We start from the raw sequence: 18,840 nt of genomic DNA, 5'->3' as shown, positions 1-18,840 counted from the left end.
AAACAGCTGGAGCCCCACAAACACGCGCACACACACAACCAGACATGTGTGCAAACCTATACATGCAGACACACCATCTCAAAATATGACTCAGGTCCTAGAAGAAAAAGGAAAACGTAGTAGATGAAACCTCTTGAAACGCGAAAATAGATTCCTTGCTTTAAGGAAAGTGCTTTCTGCCCTGACTTAGAACCTATTGACTCTTATTTTACATGCAATTCTAATGAGTCTGTCCACCTAGACTTCAAGTCTGAAGCAAATTGGGAGACCAGGAGAAGGCCATTACTGACAAATGACCCTGAAAGCAGGAAGAAATGACCATCGATCTTGAGGGGAAGGAAGGAAAATCTGAAAACAGCAGAAGTTTGAGAAACAAGTATTCAGGGGTGTTTGGTGTCTGGGCTCAGTGGCCATGGCCGCCTGTCTGATAAACCAGATATAATTCTTTCTGTGCAGCCTGGGGATGGCTGGAGACCCTACACCATGCGGGACTGGATTCTTACCTGTCTGCTGAAGGAGGAGCTGTGTGCTCGTATAGAGAATTTTCTAGCCAGAGCAGTAAAAATGAAAAACCACAAAAAAATAAGCGCCTGACAGGCCAAACTTCACTCACTTCCCTACGTTCTTTACTAAGCAGAGTGCCCTCTTGTCAAGTAGAAGTTGACAATGAAGACCCCAGAGATGAGTAAAAGTGGAGCTACTCTGCTCAAAGGCCTCCCACCTCCCTCCCCCACAGCTCCCCTCAGGCCCTTGGAAGAATTCCAGGACCCTTTGGAACCCAGTTTCCAAAATCTCAAATTCTCGAAAGGGAGTTTGTAACTTTTCTTGTACCATGGGCTCCTGGGAAGGTCCAGGGTCATCATGGGCCACCCCTATTCAGAAAGCTTTGAAATACATGAAATACCTTGGATCACAAAGGAAGTCAATTATATTGAAATAGTTAAAGTAATTAGAAAAGAATAAATATGTGGTATAGTAACATATGCATTTCTTTATTAGTATACTGAATAATGAGATCCAGCAATCAGTTTAATAGCAGCCTTAGTTGTAAAATAAGCATAAGCCTAAAAAGTATCTTATCTTGGGGGCATCCCTGATAGCTCTGGTAATGAATCCACCTGCAATGCAGGAGACCCCGGTTTGATCCCTGGGTTGGGAAGATTCACTGGAGAAGGGAGAGGCTACCTACTCCTGTTTTCTTGCGCTTCCCTTGTGGCTCAGCTGGTAAAGAATCCACCTGCAATGAGGGAGACCTGGATTCAATCTCTGGGTTGGGAAGATCCCCTGGAGAAGGGAAGGCTACCCACCCAGTATTCTGGCCTGGAGAGTTCCATGGACTGTATAGTCCATGGGGTTGCAAAGAGTTGGACACAATTGAGCAACTTTCACTTTCAAAACCTATCTACAGCAGTTATAAAGAGATATTTTTAAGAAACTGTGATTTTGGTAACATGTAATGGTGTGGGCACTGCTAACACTCCTGGAGTCCATTGACTTTGTTCTTTGTGGAGGAAAAATGCTAAATTTCAGTTTGATGTCTGTGAAAATTAAGATTTCATTGTTTCCTCATCCAAGTTCACTGAGCCCTGAATTCTTTCTTCAGATCTTTGGGAAGAAGGTGAACTTCATTTTAAGCAGTCCTGCCGAGGGCTTAGTTGGCATTTTTCTTTCCAGTTGCAAAATTAAATAGAATGAGGTATGGTTCTAGATATATCAAGGAAGGAAAAGACGAGAGTGGTCCCTGCTTGACCTGTAAGGCAGGGAGAGGAGGAATGGGGAGAGAGAAAGGAACTCTCTAGGAATGGGGAGGAGATGGTAAGCCTGAGCTTTCCAGGGGCCTAAGAGCTAAGTATAGCAGTGTTTGAGTTCCTGGCTCATCATAGCATTGTCCCAAGGTATAGTCATCTTTAAAGGACCCACTGCCATGATACACATTAAACCTTCACTGTAGGAGGTGCCCCAGGACCTCGACAGGCAAATTGCCAGGAGCAGACTGGGACCAGATTCCTCCCACTCCATGGGGGAGGGGGATCTGGGCTGTGCAATGGTAACTTGGCTTTCGTCCCCATCCCTAGGTACCCACGTGATGGAGGGCTCTGGACGGATGGTGGTGACCGCCGTGGGTGTGAACTCTCAGACTGGCATTATCTTTACCCTGCTGGGGGCCGGTGGTGAAGAGGAAGAGAAGAAAGACAAGAAAGGTAAGCCCAGCCCCCTTGTGGACCAGGAGAGGAGCTCTTAAGGCCACATTTTTTTTTGTTGATTCTTTCACTCAACGAGAGAGTTATTGAGTGCATTTTATGTCCACACCCTGTGCCAGCAGTCACCTCCGGAATCATTGAAGCCCTGCTCGGGCCAGGAGGCTCTGTCTGTTCCATCTCCAGGGTCTTGTCCCAGTCTCTGTCTTGTCCAGTCATGTCATGGGGGGCTCCCCTTCCCCTTGGAACCAGGCCAAGGGTGCTGAGCCTTTTCTTTAGTCTCCAGCCTCAGGTGTGACCTGGTCCCATCATCAGCCCTGATATTGAATAGAAAACCCAACCTGGGCATATTCCATCACTACTCTCAACTCCACTGGGCAGAGCTGCACACTCAGTGGAGACTCTATCCAGAGGTGATGGGGAGCTTCTGGGGAAGGTGCCTCCAAATCAACTGTCGTGAGCCCCTCTCCAATGCCCCTGGAGCCGCAATCTCAGCTGAGTTCTATCTCCTCCTCCCCCAGAAGCAAGTGTCCTCACTCCATGGGCTCCCCTTGGTGCAGCAGTTTGGCAGCTTGGGCTGCAAGTGCCTCTCAGAGCATAGGAGGGCTGACTGGGAGATGTGAGCCCCAATCCCATCAGACTGGGCCCAAGTCTAACAACCAGCTTCTGGTCCAAAACAGCTGGCTACTTACCCAACACTCACACTCAGCCTTGGTGACCCTCCCCCTCTCACATCTTCATTCATTTGTCTCCTTCCCCAAGCTCCAGAGGAGAGTCCCCAACATCCAGACCTTCTGGAACCCAGGGGAAGGAGATGAGATAGTAGATGACCCCTCTTTTGGTTTTAGGGACAACAGGACTAACCTCCAGCTCTCAGAGGTCAGCCAGTCTCTGGGCCTGGGTCACAATCAAAGGTTACTTGCTCCCAGGGCCAAAACCTGCTTCCTACTGGGGTCCTCCTAAGATTATGGCAGCTGCACCAGCAGGAACGGTAGCAGTAAGCTGTGATCTGTGCAAGCTGAGGTAGAATCTGAGGCCAAGCCTTGGCCGTGAGGCGCAGAGCACATCAGGGCAGCGTGCACGCAGTGATGTGGCAGCAGTGGCCACCAGCGGCCATGGGTGCAGGCGGCTGGGCAGGATGTAGCAGTTCTGCCCACTTCCTTGGCCTCACGGGGGCCTGGGTGAGGGGCAGAAGCACCCAGAAGCTACCACGGGCCAGACCGGTGTTTTTTACAATGCCAATAAGAAAACAGGCCTCTCTTGCCCGGCATGGGTCAGAGTCCCTTTCTGAATGTTTACCTGCCCATCACTGAGAGGGGGACAGCAGTGCAGAAGAAAGAGGTGGGATGTGGAGGGGACATGGCAGAGGAAGATGGGGGGCAGCCCAGCCTCTCAGGCCCCTGAGAGCAGACCCGGGGGGTTCCCAGGGCTGGACCCCCTTAGCGCTTCCATCCCATCACCTCCACCAGAGGCGCTGCTTACAACCCTCCATTTCAGGATGACTCTGAGCGTGCTGGAGTGTGTGTGTGTGTGTGCATGTGCGGGCGGGCGTGTATGTGGCTGTACATGCTTCTCCTTCATTAACATGTCTCAAAAATCATCACACAGGTGTGAAGAAGGGGGATGGCCTTCAGCTACCAGGTACAGTAAGACATCCCTCAGGGTAGAAGGGGCTTTTAGAAGTAACAGCAGCCATTGACCCCTGAGCCCCAGCCCCAGACCCCCAGCACACAGCTAGAAGGGTACCCGATGGCTGGGAGCTCTGCCCCCTACCCCAGAACTCCTCTGTGGTCCCGTGTGCTGCCAGCCCCGCAGGACAGGCCAGCACCCCATGCTGCCAGTGGCACCCCCACCGCCCCCAAATCCCAGACAGTGGCACGCCGTGTACATTCAGCACCATGAGACCCCACAGAGCCCCTCGCCTCACGGCACGGCCAACTCACCCAGCGTCTGTTCCCTCTCCTTCCCACAGAACCCTTCTCCCCCACCCCAAGAAAAAGCAACCAGAGCAAATTTGAGCATCTCATATCACTTTTTATTTCTAAATTAAGGAAATCTCACTAGTACCCTCTCTGTCTCGTGCACAAGATGCAACATGCCTGATGTCATCTTTTAAGTGGTGGGGCATCTCCTACGGGCAAGACCAAGGCAGCCTTTTTGGCGTCAGTCAGGAAAGGAGGAGTTGGCCGTGGGCAGTGGCCTGAGTCAAACACACGAATCTGAGGTCACTGCCGTGAACAGATGTCCTTCCAGGACACAGCAGCGGTCATTCAGAACGGCCGGTGCTATTACTGCACCCCGTGCTGAAGCGACTCCTGGCCATGGGTCCCTCTGGCCATGATGGTCAGCCAGCCCCTCCGCCGACCTTCACAGAACCCTCACTGGCCGAGAGACCTGCTCTGTTGGTTGGGAGAACGGGGTGCCTGGGTCCAGACCTCACACCGACCATCCCACCTACCCACGTGGATCACCCTCCATATTTTATTTCAAAGACCCTCCGTGTCTGAGTTTCTGCCCTCCGACTTGTGTGCCATCTCCACGGGAGCATTTCACCCTACCCTCACCCCCAAATTTGCGTTTCTCGATTTCCGGCGGAGATGTGTGTTTCCACCCATAGTCTCATCCCTCCCCGCACGCTGGTTCGCGTCTACTGTTGCTGCCGTCTGCGCTGTTGCTCTCCTCCATTTTGACCACTGCATTTTTCATCCCTCCCACCCCCACAGCGGCCGATGGTGCGGCAGGTTCAAATGCTGCAGATAGTGCAAATACCAGCCTAGTCAATGGTACGTCTCCCGCCCCGCCCCCGGTCAGCTCTCGGTCTTGGGCGGTGGGCGCCTCCCCACCCCCAGCTCTGGGCTTTCCCCTCCCTGTTCGGGATGGCCCAGACTTGGATGTGCATGGGCAGCTCGGGGACGGTCATCCTCTCACACACGGGGCAGGTGCTTAAGAGAGAAGCCACCCCCGGGCACCCAGCTCCGTCCGCCTCCACCGGCGGTGGTCAGAAGAGGGACGTGACCCTGGCTTCAGGTCTGGTCTCCCCTCCCTCCCTGGAAGCAGCTTCCCTCCCCATGTGGCCCTCTCCTAAGCACATTCCTGGTCCCGGCTTGGGGGAAGAAGGCCCGGGGTCAGGACCCGGGCTGAGGCTGGCCTCTGGGTCCCCGGGGCAGGCTCCCATCCTCGACTCACACCATTCCCTCGAGGCAGGGGGACCCGGGCCGGCGTTCAGCTCCTGGCCCCTCCCTGTAGCATGGCTGAGCCACTAGTAGACGTTCTTTCTCTTCTTTCGCAAACCGAAAGGGCAGAGGGTTCGCTTGGGCTCGGGCCCAGCGCTGTCCCTGCGGTGTGGACTGGTGTTTCTCGCTGTTGCCTGCGCTGGAGTGTCTGTCCTGAGTCTCTGCATTCTTACCAGCCCTCCCAGGGATGGGCGATGGGGGTAAGGGCTGCCACTGTACCTTGGGTCTGCATCTCACCCTCCTTATACACAGGCAGGAAGGAACTCCATTCACTGGCCTCGCCTTTGGAAGATTTCACACCTCTATACCCTGCCATCTTCTCTGGTCATCCCCGTCCCCAAGTCAGGTGACATAAAGTCACTCGGTCTGCTCCTAAGAGCTTTTAGGGCTCAGTCATGAAACCATTGCCCCCGAGAATTGAAGGGAAGGGAAAGCTTTTTCTTTCCCCAGCATCGCTCATCCCAGGAACTGGGCAGCAGGTTTCTCATCCATCCTATCATTTACTCCTCACCACCCCCAGAAAACATGGAGCTGAGGTTCTGCCTCCTCCTCCCCTCCCCTGTCCAGACCTCTGGCTGAGCCACTCGGATTCAAAGTGACCCAAGACGGAAGCAGCAAGCGATGTCAGGGGCTGGGCAACACTCCTCTGTGAGCAGCACCTGGCCAGGAAGGGCTAATTCGGGTGTGGGTCTATTTCAGGCACAGGAAGAGAAAAGAGGACAGTCTGGGGTGTGGGAGGTGTCACATGTGAGGGAGGGGTGGTGCTGGCGCTTTAGCCGCTAACTCGTGTCCGACTCTTGCCACCCCGTGGACTGTGGTCTGCCAGGCTCCTCTGTCCGTGAGATTTTCCAGGCAAGAGTTCTGGAGTGGGTTGCCATTTCCTTCTCCAGGGAATCTTTTTGACCCAGGGATCAAACCCGGGTCTCCAGCATTGCAGGCAGGTTCTCTACAGACTGAGCCACCAGAGAAGCCCTAAGGTAACGAAGTAGGCAAATCCACATGGGAGGAGGGAGAGGAGAAGGAGGAAACAGGAAGTGACGTCCTGCTTCCCCGCACCCTTCCCGGGTGATGACCCTGCTGGGACCCCATCCAGACTGGTGGGTCTCAAAAAGGCCGCAGCCTCACTTCCAGTTCAAGCCAAAAACATCCATATATTCCCAAGAAAAACTGTAGGGAAAGATGGGGAAACATCATTTCTTACCCACTTTCTGTGCACCAGGCACTTTGCAAGCATCTCATTTAATCCTCACGATAACCTTGTGGGTCAGTTTTTTGTCCCCACTTTAAAATGAGGAAACTGAGTCTCATGGAGATCAGGACGCTAGTCCAAGGTCACAGAGCTAGACAGTAGCGAAGCTGGGACGTGAAGCCAGGATTCCCTGGCTCTAAGTGTGTGCTGCTCTTCCTGGTGTAAATGTCACAGTGATGTAGGGACTTTTCCCTGGCGGTCCAGGGGTGAAAACTTCATCTTCCAATGCAAGGAGTGTCAGTCCAGTCCCTGGTCAGAGAGCTAAGATTCCCACATGCCTCGCAGCCAAAAAAAAACCAAAATAGGAGTATTGTTCCAGATTCAATAAGGACTTTAAAAATGGTCCACATCCTCAAAAAAAAGAAAAGCTTTAAAAAATAAATAAACTTCACAAGCACGTTAAGAAGTCTTCCGTGCAAAGAAAGGATCCTGTGGTCAAAACTGTTTAAGAACCACTGGGTAGAATTGGCTTCCTCCTCGTTGCAAAAAGACAGCCTCGATTGTGCCGTGGGGTAGAGAGTGAGAGTCACACAGGGCTTCCCAGACTGACGTGGCCGCAGGACCCTTCCTGGCTGAATGTCGTGGGATTGGTAGACCCCCCCAAATATACTTTGTTTTTTTTTTTTTTTGTTTTTTTTTTTTTTTTAATATTATTTTATTAGTTGGAGGCCAATCACTTCACAACATTTCAGTGGGTTTTGTCATACATTGACATGAATCAGCCATACAGTTACATGTATTCCCCATCCCGATCCCCCCTCCCACCTCCCTCCCCACCCGATTCCTCAGGGTCCTCCCAGTGCACCAGGCCCGAGCACCTGACTCATGTATCCCACCTGGGCTGGTGGTCCGTTTCACCATAGATAATATACATGCTGTTCTTTCAAAACATCCCACCCTCACGTTCTCCCCCAGAGTTCAAAAGTCTGTTCTGTATTTCTGTGTCTCTTTTTCTGTTTTGCATATAGGGTTATCGCCACCATCTATCTAAATTCCGTATATATGTGTTAGTATACTGTAATGTTCTTTATCTTTCTGACTTACTTCACTCTGTATAATGGGCTCCAGTTTCATCCATCTCATTAGAACTGATTCAAATGAATTCTTTTTAACGGCTGAGTAATATTCCATGGTGTATATGTACCACAGCTTCCTTATCCATTCATCTGCTGATGGGCATCTAGGTTGCTTCCATGTCCTGGCTATTATAAACAGTGCTGCGATGAACATTGGGGTGCACGTGTCTCTTTCAGATCTGGATTCCTCAGTGTGTATGCCCAGAAGTGGTATTGCTGGGTCATATGGCAGTTCTATTTCCAGTTTTTTAAGAAATCTCCACACTGTTTTCCATAGTGGCTGTACTAGTTTGCATTCCCACCAACAGTGTAAGAGGGTTCCCTTTTCTCCACACCCTCTCCAGCATTTATTGCTTGTAGACTTTTGGATAGCAGCCATCCTGACTGGCGTGTAATGGTACCTCATTGTGGTTTTGATTTGCATTTCTCTGATGATGAGTGATGTTGAGCATCTTTTCATGTGTTTGTTTTTGGAGCCGGTGCTCTAAGCTGCTGCTACTTGAATTGTGACTGGAGGCCGGCATGCTCCTGGGCATCTCCCAGGAGCTCGTTAGAAATGCAGACTCTCAGACCTCACCCAGGCCTAGTGAATGAGAACCTACCCTCTGCCGCGCCCTCCAGGCTCCAGGCAGAGTGCGCTGAAGGCTGAGGGTGCTAAGCTGAGCCTTATGAGTGAGAGAATGGACCACTCCTTTCCACTCCTTGATCTGAGCCGAATCAGGATGACCTGGATGTGGAAGACACACTCAGGTGGCGGGATGCCCCTCCTCACTCCACGCCCCCAAGCCCCTCTCAACTGAGCGCTAAGGGGTGTCCCATTCATTCTGGAGGCATTATAATTGCCATTTTATTGATTCTTTTATATTTATTGACATGCGTGCATACATGCTAAGTTGCTTCAGTCATGCCCAACTCTTTGTGACCCTATGGACTGCGGCCCATTAGTCTCCTCTCTCCATGGGATTCTCCAGGGATAGAACCCGCATCTCTTGTGTCTCCTGCATTGGCAGGCAGGTTCTCTACCCCTAGCACCACCTGGGAAACCCATTTATTGATATATCACTATTGAATACATCACTTTTAATCACGATTTTAAGTGATACATTGCTCTTAACCCTGGACACTTACAGGGTACTTTGCAGTGCTTTTCATAAGCATCACCTTGGTTGAAATTGTTGCATTTCGCAGAGGGACAAATGTAGGCACGGGTAAGAGAAGTGACGCCTCCCAGTTCTCCTAGTTAGCAGCCTGTCTCCTCAAAGCTTGTTTATTGGGTCTCCTCACCATTGACCCTCCACGTCCAGGCTTTCCACACCCATGACCCTCACAGTGCCCAGAGAGGACTGATCCATTTGGCAAAAATGCATCTGGCATCTGATGCAGAGAGGCCTCTGGGTCTCCACCCCGGTCCCCCGTCCTGGTTCCTGTCCTCCATCCCAGCTCCCCTGAATCAGCCCATCTTCCAGGTCCCGTGGGGGGTGGGCAGAGCAGGACCCCACCACCGTTCCAGGGCCATGGGAGCATTGGTTTGGCTAAGGAGAGCCCCCAAATGAGTCCCTCGCTTCCAAGAAACCAGGCCATCTGCACCCAAGTGCCCCCAGGACACGGCTCCCTCCCTCAGACATATGCATTGTTGATTATTTTTCTGGCACGTGATCGCTATGGAAATACAAGAGGAAATTGCTGGCTTGGTTAATGGGCACACGTGGGCTATTGCATGTGATAATGTGCGATGCAAACAGAGGTCCCTCTGTGCCCCTCACACCAGCTCCTGAAGCCGAGTCCTCTGGTGCCTTTTAGCCCAGTTAGTGAAATCATGTTTAAACATAAAAACAACTGTTGTGGTTCATTCCTGTCAGCTCTGAGAAGCCTTCTTCCGTGTTGTTCCTTAATCTGGTAGAAAGAATTTTAGAATACGGGGATGGGGGCCCTTCTCTTTCAACCCCAGGGCAGGCCACTGACCCTTTGCTGGGAGGAGCGGTGGGAACAGCCCGGCACTGTTGCAGAGATGGTATGGAGCTGGCACCCAGGAAGCCGCTGCTTCCCTCTGAGGCAGTCAGTGGAACGTGAATGTGGTGTGGGGACGACAGTGTTTGCAGAGGTCATCCGGATGCTCTGTAAATGACGACTGCCTCTGAACCTCCCCCAGCCCCAGTTTCCTCGTAAAATGAGAGGGATGAAAGTCCCTCCCACCCCGCCTTGCAGGGTACCAGGAAAACTGACAAGACATGAGACACTTGCAAACTGCCGAATGCTGCTGGGCGAGTGGTTATCACAAAAGGTAACTTTTAGGTGCTCCGGGAGGCAAGATGACAACCCCTTGTTACGGAGGTGGAAGCCAAGCTGGGAGCAGTGAAGTCACAGGGCTAGTTGGTGTTGAAACAGCAGCTTCAGGAGCCCAGTCACACCACTGCCGCCTCAATGCCCACCCCACCACAGGCTCAGGGGATGGGGGGCAGCTGCTTTCTCCCAAGGAGGGGCAAAAATGTGCACACCCTTTGGGGCCAGCTGTCCACTCACCTGCAGAGAGCTGGCAGAGCCCCTGCTGAGTGCCCCTCCCTGAGCTGCAGCTTTTTATCTGTCTGTGGGCATGATCCTGGAGCACCCCAGGAGGGATGCAGTGAGGACCAGCTGAAACCATGGAGGTCATGTATGGGCCTGGACCACGAACTGTGAGGATGTCCTTCACAGTGATTATCCAGGAGTGGTGAGGGGTTCAGCAACCTTCTGAGTCCTCCTGGGGTGGCGAGCCATGGGGCAAAGCCCAGGATGAGCCAGGGGACAGGAGGGTGCCCCCATCCGTGCAGGGCCAGCAGGTGCAGGTAGGTGTCTAGCTACCAGGTAGCAGTCACCAGTACCTCCCACCCTGGGAACGCAGCCCACGTGCTCTGGGCCGAGCCTGGGGAGGCAGCCTGCCACGTGGCCCCGATTACAGGGTGGGGAGCTCCAGACCCAGCACTAGACAGCATCCGACTCTTATAGAGCTAGGGGTAGGGAGCATCCAGGGGTTCCCACCAAGCCAACTTTGCCTCTCTGCTGTGGCCCGAACTAGGCAATCTAGAGTGAAGAACACACACTTTAGTTGAGGGGAGCGATGGGGTGGCTTCCCCTTGGGCGCCACGGCATGGCCACCGAGCCCCCAGACACCTGTGGGTGCCTCTGAGCCCACTGCTGGGAAGCCTCTGCACGCCCTTTGCCTGAATCACTCTCAGTGAGGCGGGCGGCGGGGAGGGTTGTCCATGCCGTGGCTTCATCCTCCACCACCAAGAGGAAGAGGAACTGGAATCATCTCTCCTGGAGCCAGAAACTAAGGAGCACATTGACCGAACACCTCCCCATTCTAAAATCAACCTCTCTCTCTCTCTCTCTCTCTCTCTCTCTCTCTGCCTTTGCCTCTTCTCAGCCCACATAAAGCACCAACCAAATTCCAAATTCATCACTGGGGGCCTGAGATCTCTCATTCCTTCTGCTTGTGTGGTTCCTTTACCCTAAAGGCTGCTGTTTAATCCGTAAAATGCTCACGGCTAACATAATCCCCCTGGAAGCCCCCTCTCTGCGCCCTCAGAGAATCCAGAGAGACCCTGCAACCCCCGTGGGTTTGCTCTTGCCTGGGGGGCCTCCCCGGCACCCCTGTACTGAGGGGCAGAGCCGGCTTGGCCATCCCCGCCCGCCCAGCTGACATGAATGTCCGTGGCCCTGTTGCGTCTTCATGGTGACCGATGTGTGTTGTCTGTTCTCTGTTGTCTGTTAAAATTCTCTGTCGTGTAGGTAAAATGCAGGATGGCAATGTGGACGCCAGCCAGAGCAAAGGTAACCCTTTTGTATTAACCTGGTCCCTGCGGCCCCTCCCTGCTGGTTCTAGGGGCCACATCAGAGGCAGACATCCACGCCTTTGGGTGCCTGACGTCTCTGGGCGGGGGAGGGGGGGGGTAGCTGTGATCTCGTGGTACCAGAAAAAATGGAAGCGGCACTGTCCTCACGACAGTCCACCCGCAAGCCAGTGTCTCCCCTGCTTTGAGCTATATCCCCGTTCAGCTGAAGGCTTGAAGCTGGTTCTTTGGGATCTTTAGGGGCCAAGGGGTCGGGCTCCAAGCCCACTAGTCAGGGCTGTGCTGAAGGAGCAGGGTCTTGGCACCTGTGGATGAGGACATACTCTTCCACTTTTTAAGTCCCCCTTTGTCCCTTCTCTCTACTGACTACTTAATATTCCAGCAACATGGCCTAAGGAACAACTGGGCAGAGTCCAAGCCTGTGTCTTGTCTGAATGCGGAAAAGTCGAAGAGCCCTTTGGGGAAGGGCTGGCGGACTTGTTCAGGCCCAGAGGCGCCCCCAGCCCGTTCCTGCTACAAGTCCAGGGTGGAGCCGTGTCCCTCCGTGCTATGTCCTGTGGCCCTGGGTCCAGGGTCTCCAGCAGGGAGAGGCTGACCCCTCATCACAGGGAATCTGTGCCGGCCATGCAGGGGGTCTCAGGCTGGGGAGTGAGGGTCTCACCGTGCTCCCCTGGGCAGGGGGCTGGGTGCCGACACCCGCACCCTGCAGGCTAACCTGTGGGTGTGCATGTCTGTGTGTGTGCACGTGTCTGTGCGTGCGTGTGTGCATGTGTGTGTACATATGTGTGTGCTCTGCCCCCTGCAGCCAAACAGCAGGACGGGGCGGCCGCCATGGAGATGCAACCCCTCAAGAGTGCCGAGGGGGGAGACGCTGACGACAAGAAGAAGGCCAACATGCACAAGAAGGAGAAGTCGGTGCTGCAGGGCAAGCTCACCAAGCTGGCCGTGCAGATCGGCAAGGCAGGTGAGCGCGCAGCCCCGGCGGACGGCACGGGGCTGGGGGGACAAAGGGCGCGCAGAGGGGTCCCCGGGGCAGAGCCCTGCCCCTGACTGGGCCTCGGCTACCTCATCTGCAAAGCGAGGGCTTGCATGAGACCCACCCTTGTCTGCCACGGCAACCAGTCTGAGTCCTGATTCAGCAGGCACTCAGCTAGCACTCAGACAGGCACAAGAAGGAAGCGCGGGCTCTGGGGGCAGCCTGCCTGCAATCTCGTCAAGCTCCGGCGCTGAGGTCTTGGGCAAGCACCCTCACCAAGCTCTGAACCTGCGCTCCCGGTCCGTGGACTTGGGCTCCTGTAGCCCCCACTTCACAGGTTGCCGTGAGGAGTAAAGGAGATTATTTACACGTACAGGCAAGGGTGGTGGCTGGATGCGGGCAGACCCCATAGGAGTTGGCCGTGCAGGCTTTATCCTGAGGACGTTGCGAGCCCTGGAGGAGGTGTGAGCAAGGATGGAGTTGAACTCTGCAGTGACCACCCCAGCTGCCATGCACAGGAAAGATTGGGGAGATGGAGGGCAGTGCTCGGAGCCCAGGGAGAAGCCCCTTGTCTGAGCCCCAGTATGAGATGGTTGGATGGCATCGTCGACTCAATGGACATGAGTTTCAGCAAACTCCGGGAGGTAGTGAAGGACGGGGGAGCCTGGCGTGCTGCAGTCCATGGGGTCACAGACTCAGACACGACTGGACAACAACACGAGCCAGGTTTCCCAACCGAGTTGATAGCTACAGGTGACAGCTGATGACGGCCGCTCAGGCCCCCAAAGCCAAGCCCGGCTGCATGGTGAGCCCTGCCCGCCCGACACGATCTTGGCCTCCTCTCCTGGGTAAGGATGTGGCAAACACCACGGTCTCCCCACCTGGCTGCCTGCTCTTCCACGGCTGTCTCCCAGCTCTAATTATAGGCACCGCAGTGTGGAGAAGAGAGGCAAATTGCAGGCTTGGCCGTCTATATTTAAACTCAGGGGCCTGGTGACAGCTCCCGGCTGCCGGGAGCTTGGCTTCCCGCCCCTGCGACTGTCAGACAGGGCTTGAGCTGGCTCTTGGGCTCCACAGCTGGCAGCGGGGGCGGGTGGCAATGGGTCTGGGGATTTCCTCCCTCCCCACCACGGGGAAGGCTCGACGGCAGTGTGGTGCTGGAGGGCAGGGAGCAGAGCCGTGGGAAGCATCCCATGGCCTTCCTGTCCTGGCTCATCCCCTCCGCCACTCAGTCAGCCTTGCCAGGCGTGCACCCTTCTGGTTCACATCCCACCGCTGCTCCTCTCCTGGGATGGATTCCCTGCAAGCAGAGCCTGAGATGGGTGGGCACAGGGTTTGGGGAGGGGTGCTCTCAGGGGGAGACCTGGAGAGGGCCCAGCATGCCACAGAGCCCAGGAAGAAGCCGACCGAGCCGAGGTTTCCGGAGAAATCCCCGTCTCCACCTGATCCCACAGGGAGCTCTGGAGCATGAACACTTCTGCAGGGTCCGACCCATGCTGCAGCAAAGCGGCTGGGCTTCTGGACCCCTGCGTCAGCCTCTGGATATTGGCCATCAGATTGGGGTGGGTGGACCTGCCAGGCACTTTTTGACAAGGAGACGCCAGTCTCCTCTGGCAGAGGCTGCAGGTGTGGGCAGCCTCAGCTACACCCGCACAGCACTGAGGTGGATGGGGGTGTCTGGGCACATGAGCTGGCAAGAGGGAGCCGGGTGGGTAGCTACCTGCAGGCACTAATTCTCCAGTGCCTCCCTGGCCTGTGGCCTCGGGCACATCACTTCCCCTCCCCAGTGGTGGTGTTCAGTCACCCAGTCGTGTCCGACTCTGCGACCCCATGGACGGCAGCACGCCAGGCTTCCCTGTCCTTCACTACCTCCCAGAGTTTGCTCCGACTCATGTCCATTGAGTCAGTGATGCCATCCATCCATCTCATCCTCTGTCGTCCCCTTCTCCTCCTGCCTTCAATCTTTCCCAGCATCAGGGTCTTTTCCAATGATTCAGCCCTTCACATCAGGTTACCAAAGTGTTAGAGCTTCAGCATCAGTCCTTCCAATGAATATGCAGGGTTGATTTCCTTTAGGATTCACTGGTTTGATCTCCTTCCTCTCCAAGGGACTCTCTAGAGTCTTCCCCAGCACCACAATTCGAAAGCATCCGTCCTTCAGTGCTCAGCCTTCCTTATGGTCCAGCTCTCACATCCGTATGTGACCACTGGACTTATCCTCTTAGTGTGTTTGTTTTGTTTCTTGTTTGCCTCCTCCTCTAGAATCTCAGCTTCCCGAGGGCAGGGACTCTGTCTCTTTACTGCTGTGTCCCTTGTTCCTAGAATAGGAACAGTGTGTGCCTGAGTGAAGGAGGAAATAAGTGGTCCCCTCTGTACATCCAACAGTGTGAGAGCCCCATGCTAGCAGTTCCTTGTTCACATGCTCACGCAGCACCTATTGTATGTCCAGCACTGTACCTGGCAATTTATATGCATTCGTCGCATTTGATTCTTATAAAACCACATGGAATAAATACACATCCCCATTGTACAGAGGAGGAAACTGAGGCTCTTTGAGGATCAAGCACTTGCCCAAAGGCCACCAAGCTGAGCTGGCATGTTAGCTAGGGCCTGCCTGACCCCAGAGCGCTTGGAGCCAAGGGTTGGCTGGGTCCACATCTCGCTTCCCAGGGCCCCTTGCCCCCAGGAGCCCCCCTGACAGGCTTCCTCCCACGCATGTCGCAGGCCTGGTGATGTCAGCCATCACGGTGATCATCCTGGTGCTCTACTTCACTGTGGACACCTTCGTGGTCAACAAGAAGCCGTGGCTCCCCGAGTGCACGCCCGTCTACGTGCAGTACTTCGTCAAGTTCTTCATCATCGGCGTGACGGTGCTGGTGGTTGCCGTGCCCGAGGGGCTCCCTCTGGCCGTCACCATCTCCCTGGCCTACTCGGTGAAGGTGAGGAGTGGGAAGCAGGACAGGCCGGCTGATGCCACCGAGCTGGGGGTCTGAGGAGTGGCTGGCGGGGCCAGCGCCGGGGGCTGCGAGGAGAGCTAAGTAGAAAGGAGTGGGCACGTTGGAAGCTCAGAGAGAGAGGCTGCATGTGGGAGCCCCAGAGTCACAGGCCTCCAGGAGAGCCACACCCTGGCTAAGGGGACAGCCGTTATTCAGCCCAGCCAAGTGTCCCCTTGTAGTGATGGGGTCCAGTGTTGCCAGATCTTCACATTTTTCTAAGAGAAGCCAGAAAGTTGGACTTCACATAAGCTCTCCTGAGTTTTAAACGTTGACCGTCAACTCAACTCTGAGCAGTAAATTAGACGCAGATATTCCTTGTACAGTCATGTCTGACTCTTTTCGACCCCATGAACTGTAGCCCGCCAGGCTCCTCTGTCTATATGGGATTTTCCAGGCAAGAATACTGGAGTGGGTAGCCATTTCCTTCTCCAGGGGATCTTCCCCACCCAGAGATGGAACCTGGGTCTCCGACACTGCAGGCAGAGTCTTTACCATCTGAGCCACCAGGGAAGCCAGACCCACACCCATCCCGTCCCATCAAATGTTGGCCAAAGTGTGGTCATCACACAGCCGTAGGCCCCACTTAGCCGCGGTACTTGGGACTATGTGGAGTTTTCTTCCTAAAATTCAAAAGAGATAAGCCAAAGTAAAAAGGATGTCTGGTTTTAGGAAAGCCCCCACCTCTCAAGAGATGGGCTAAAAACAGGAAGTCTTAAAAGCATTTCAATAAACGGCTTGCGCTTAGTCGCTCAATCGTGTCCAAGTCTTTTGCAGCCCCCTGGACTATAGCCTGCCTGTCTTCTCTGTCCGTGGGGTTCCCCAGGCAAGAATACTGGAGTGGGTTGCCATTTCCTGCTCCAGGGGATCTTCCCAACCCAGGGATTGGACTCATGTCTCCTGTGTCTCCTGCACTGGCAGGCGGATTCTTTACCGCTGAGCCAGCAGGGAAGCCGATAAAGGGCAAGTGGACCCAGGAGTGCCTTGGGTCTGGGGGTGCTCCTGAGTGCCACCCTGATAACAGAGCCCCACCTTCCCCTGCTCCCAGGCCCATGGCCATCGGCGGAGCCCAAACACGGGGGTGTGGGGGCTGGCATCATCTCGTGAGCACAGGCGTCTGACCCTCTTGGGGGCACTTCCAAGCCAGGTTCATCCCCAGATCCCCATACCCCGGGCTTATCATCTTGCCTCAGCCCTGTGGTTGCCCCAACTCGGTGGGCAGGGCCCTGTGCTCCTGTTTCCCAGGGCCCCTAGGCCCGGATGTGCCTGCGAGAGCGGAGGCCAGGGCTGTTTACAAACAAGGCATTCGCTCCGAGTCGTTGGCAGAGCCGACCAAGGGCACGGTCAATTTCCAAGCTGGAATTTGGGCTGGGCTGGCCGATGTAATTTCATACAGAAAAGAGATCTCAGGGTAGTGCCAGGAAGTGGCAGGTCTGTGTAAAAGGACACCGTGCTTATCGTCTCCTTGTTTTGGGGTTCTCTAAGAAACTCCATCCCACAAACCAAAGCCCAAACAGATCACAACACAAGGCTGATCGGAGAGTCTGGGGTTGGAGACCTCGTGCCGCTATGAGTCTGGACCCCATAGCCACCCAGTGGAGCTCAAGGTCCCCTTAAAGTCATAAATGGTATCGGGGGTTCACTTGCAGACCTTGTTGCCTCTACCCCCGTAGTCTGTGTCTCTGGCACCTGTGCCTTCAGCTGCCTTACGCAGTGTTACTTATACAGTCCCTTGATAAACTGAGTTCAGCCCCCACCCGCCACCCAGGAGAGAGGCGAACTCTCCGCTTTCTGAGCCTGGCCCTGTGTGCTCAGGCGTGTCTGACTCTTTGCGACCCCAGGGACTGTAGCCCACCAGGCTCCTCTGTCCCTGGGATTTCTCAGACAAGAACACAGGGGGTCTTTCTCATCCAGGGAAATGGATCCTTTACCACTCAGCCACCAGGGAAGCCCCCCAAAAGCAAGTGCCAGAACAAGGACTGGAACTCTGGACCCTCAGATTAAACGTCTGATGCTCTACCGACTGAGCTATATCCAGGGTCCACCAGCCAAAGAATAGAGGTGACACTTAGATCCTCACTGTCCGATAGAGACATGACGTTTGTATGATGTTAAATTTCCTAGCAGCTGCATGAAAAGGACAAAACAGAAAGAAGCAGGTGGAAATAATTTTAATACTGTACATTATTGAACCTAATATGTCCAAGTTATTATCAAGTCAACAGGTAATATTTAATAATACACAAATGATTAGTGAGATTTTTACATTTCTTTTCATAATCAGCCTTCAAAACTGGATGTGAAATTTACTCTTGTAGCACATTTCATGGGCTTCCCTGGTAGCTCAGATGGTAAAGAATCTGCCCACAATGCAGAGGACCAGGCTTCAATCCCTAGGTTGGGAATATCCCCTGGATAAGGGAATGGCAACCCACTCCAGTATTCTCACCTGGAAAATCCCATGGACAGGGGAGCTTGGTGAGTTACAGTCTGTGGGGTCACAAAGAGTCAGACACGACTTAGCAACTAAACAACAACAAATGATAAGAGAAGCTGCAGGAGGACAGAATTCTACCAATTTTCATTTTTTAATAACATGACCTGCTATTAAAATTATTCTAGGGACTTCCCTGGCGGCTCAGTGGTTAAGACTCCATGCTTTCAATGCAGGGGGCGAAGGTTCAAATCCTTGGTCAGGGAAATAAGATCCCACATGTCCCATAGCCAAAAAAATTTTTTTTAATTATTTTAATTGTGCTCCTTTTTTATCCTTGTTATAAAGAGTTATAATGAGGAGCAAGAAAAAGGGAATCAGATTCCTAGGCTCAGATTAGAACATCTGACTCAGCCTTTAGCTAAATCCACCTTTTCACATGTGTTCTTGCCAGTAGGGTCACTGTGTCAGGAGGATCTGCAGTTAAGAGTGGTGGTTCCTTAAGAATCACTGTATTTGCAATATTTGCTTGAGAACCTGGAAGAAGCTAGGAGTGTGATGCTGGGAGGAGAGAAAAGAAGGTGAATATAAGACAATTAATAATTGTAGAGTAGGATTTCAGTTTTGTTATAAATTTAAAAAGAAAAGATATTGTTATGTAAGATACATCAGTGCTCAGTGGTAGAATTATGACTGACTTGTTTTTTTCATGTGTATCTATATTTAAAAGAAATCTGTGATTTTTATTATGCAAGTTATAGTATATAGTCATTGTAGGAAAATGGAAGCTATAGATTTTTAAAAGGAGGCAATAGCAATCTCCTATAAGTGTATCACTCAGAAACAATGAC

At 53.4% G+C, this 18,840-nt stretch overlaps 1 protein-coding gene across 3 annotated transcripts in view; it reads left to right on the top strand.

The window, feature by feature from the left end:
* Positions 1–18,840, top strand: part of ATP2B2 (ATPase plasma membrane Ca2+ transporting 2) — a 365,210-nt gene that overhangs the window by 299,060 nt on the left and 47,310 nt on the right. For all 3 annotated transcript variants that reach the window (XM_065933889.1, XM_065933890.1, XM_065933891.1), the window contains 6 exons: positions 2,076–2,201; positions 3,807–3,839; positions 4,922–4,981; positions 11,525–11,566; positions 12,392–12,550; positions 15,287–15,501. In XM_065933889.1, coding sequence (XP_065789961.1) covers positions 2,076–2,201; positions 3,807–3,839; positions 4,922–4,981; positions 11,525–11,566; positions 12,392–12,550; positions 15,287–15,501 — 635 coding nt within the window. The remainder of the gene's footprint in view (positions 1–2,075; positions 2,202–3,806; positions 3,840–4,921; positions 4,982–11,524; positions 11,567–12,391; positions 12,551–15,286; positions 15,502–18,840) is intronic.

This window comes from Muntiacus reevesi, chromosome 4, assembly GCF_963930625.1.
Source record: "Muntiacus reevesi chromosome 4, mMunRee1.1, whole genome shotgun sequence".
Taxonomy (NCBI): domain Eukaryota; kingdom Metazoa; phylum Chordata; class Mammalia; order Artiodactyla; family Cervidae; genus Muntiacus; species Muntiacus reevesi.
The sequence above is the reverse complement of the archived record's forward strand: the minus strand, read 5'-3'. Positions and strand labels throughout refer to the sequence as shown.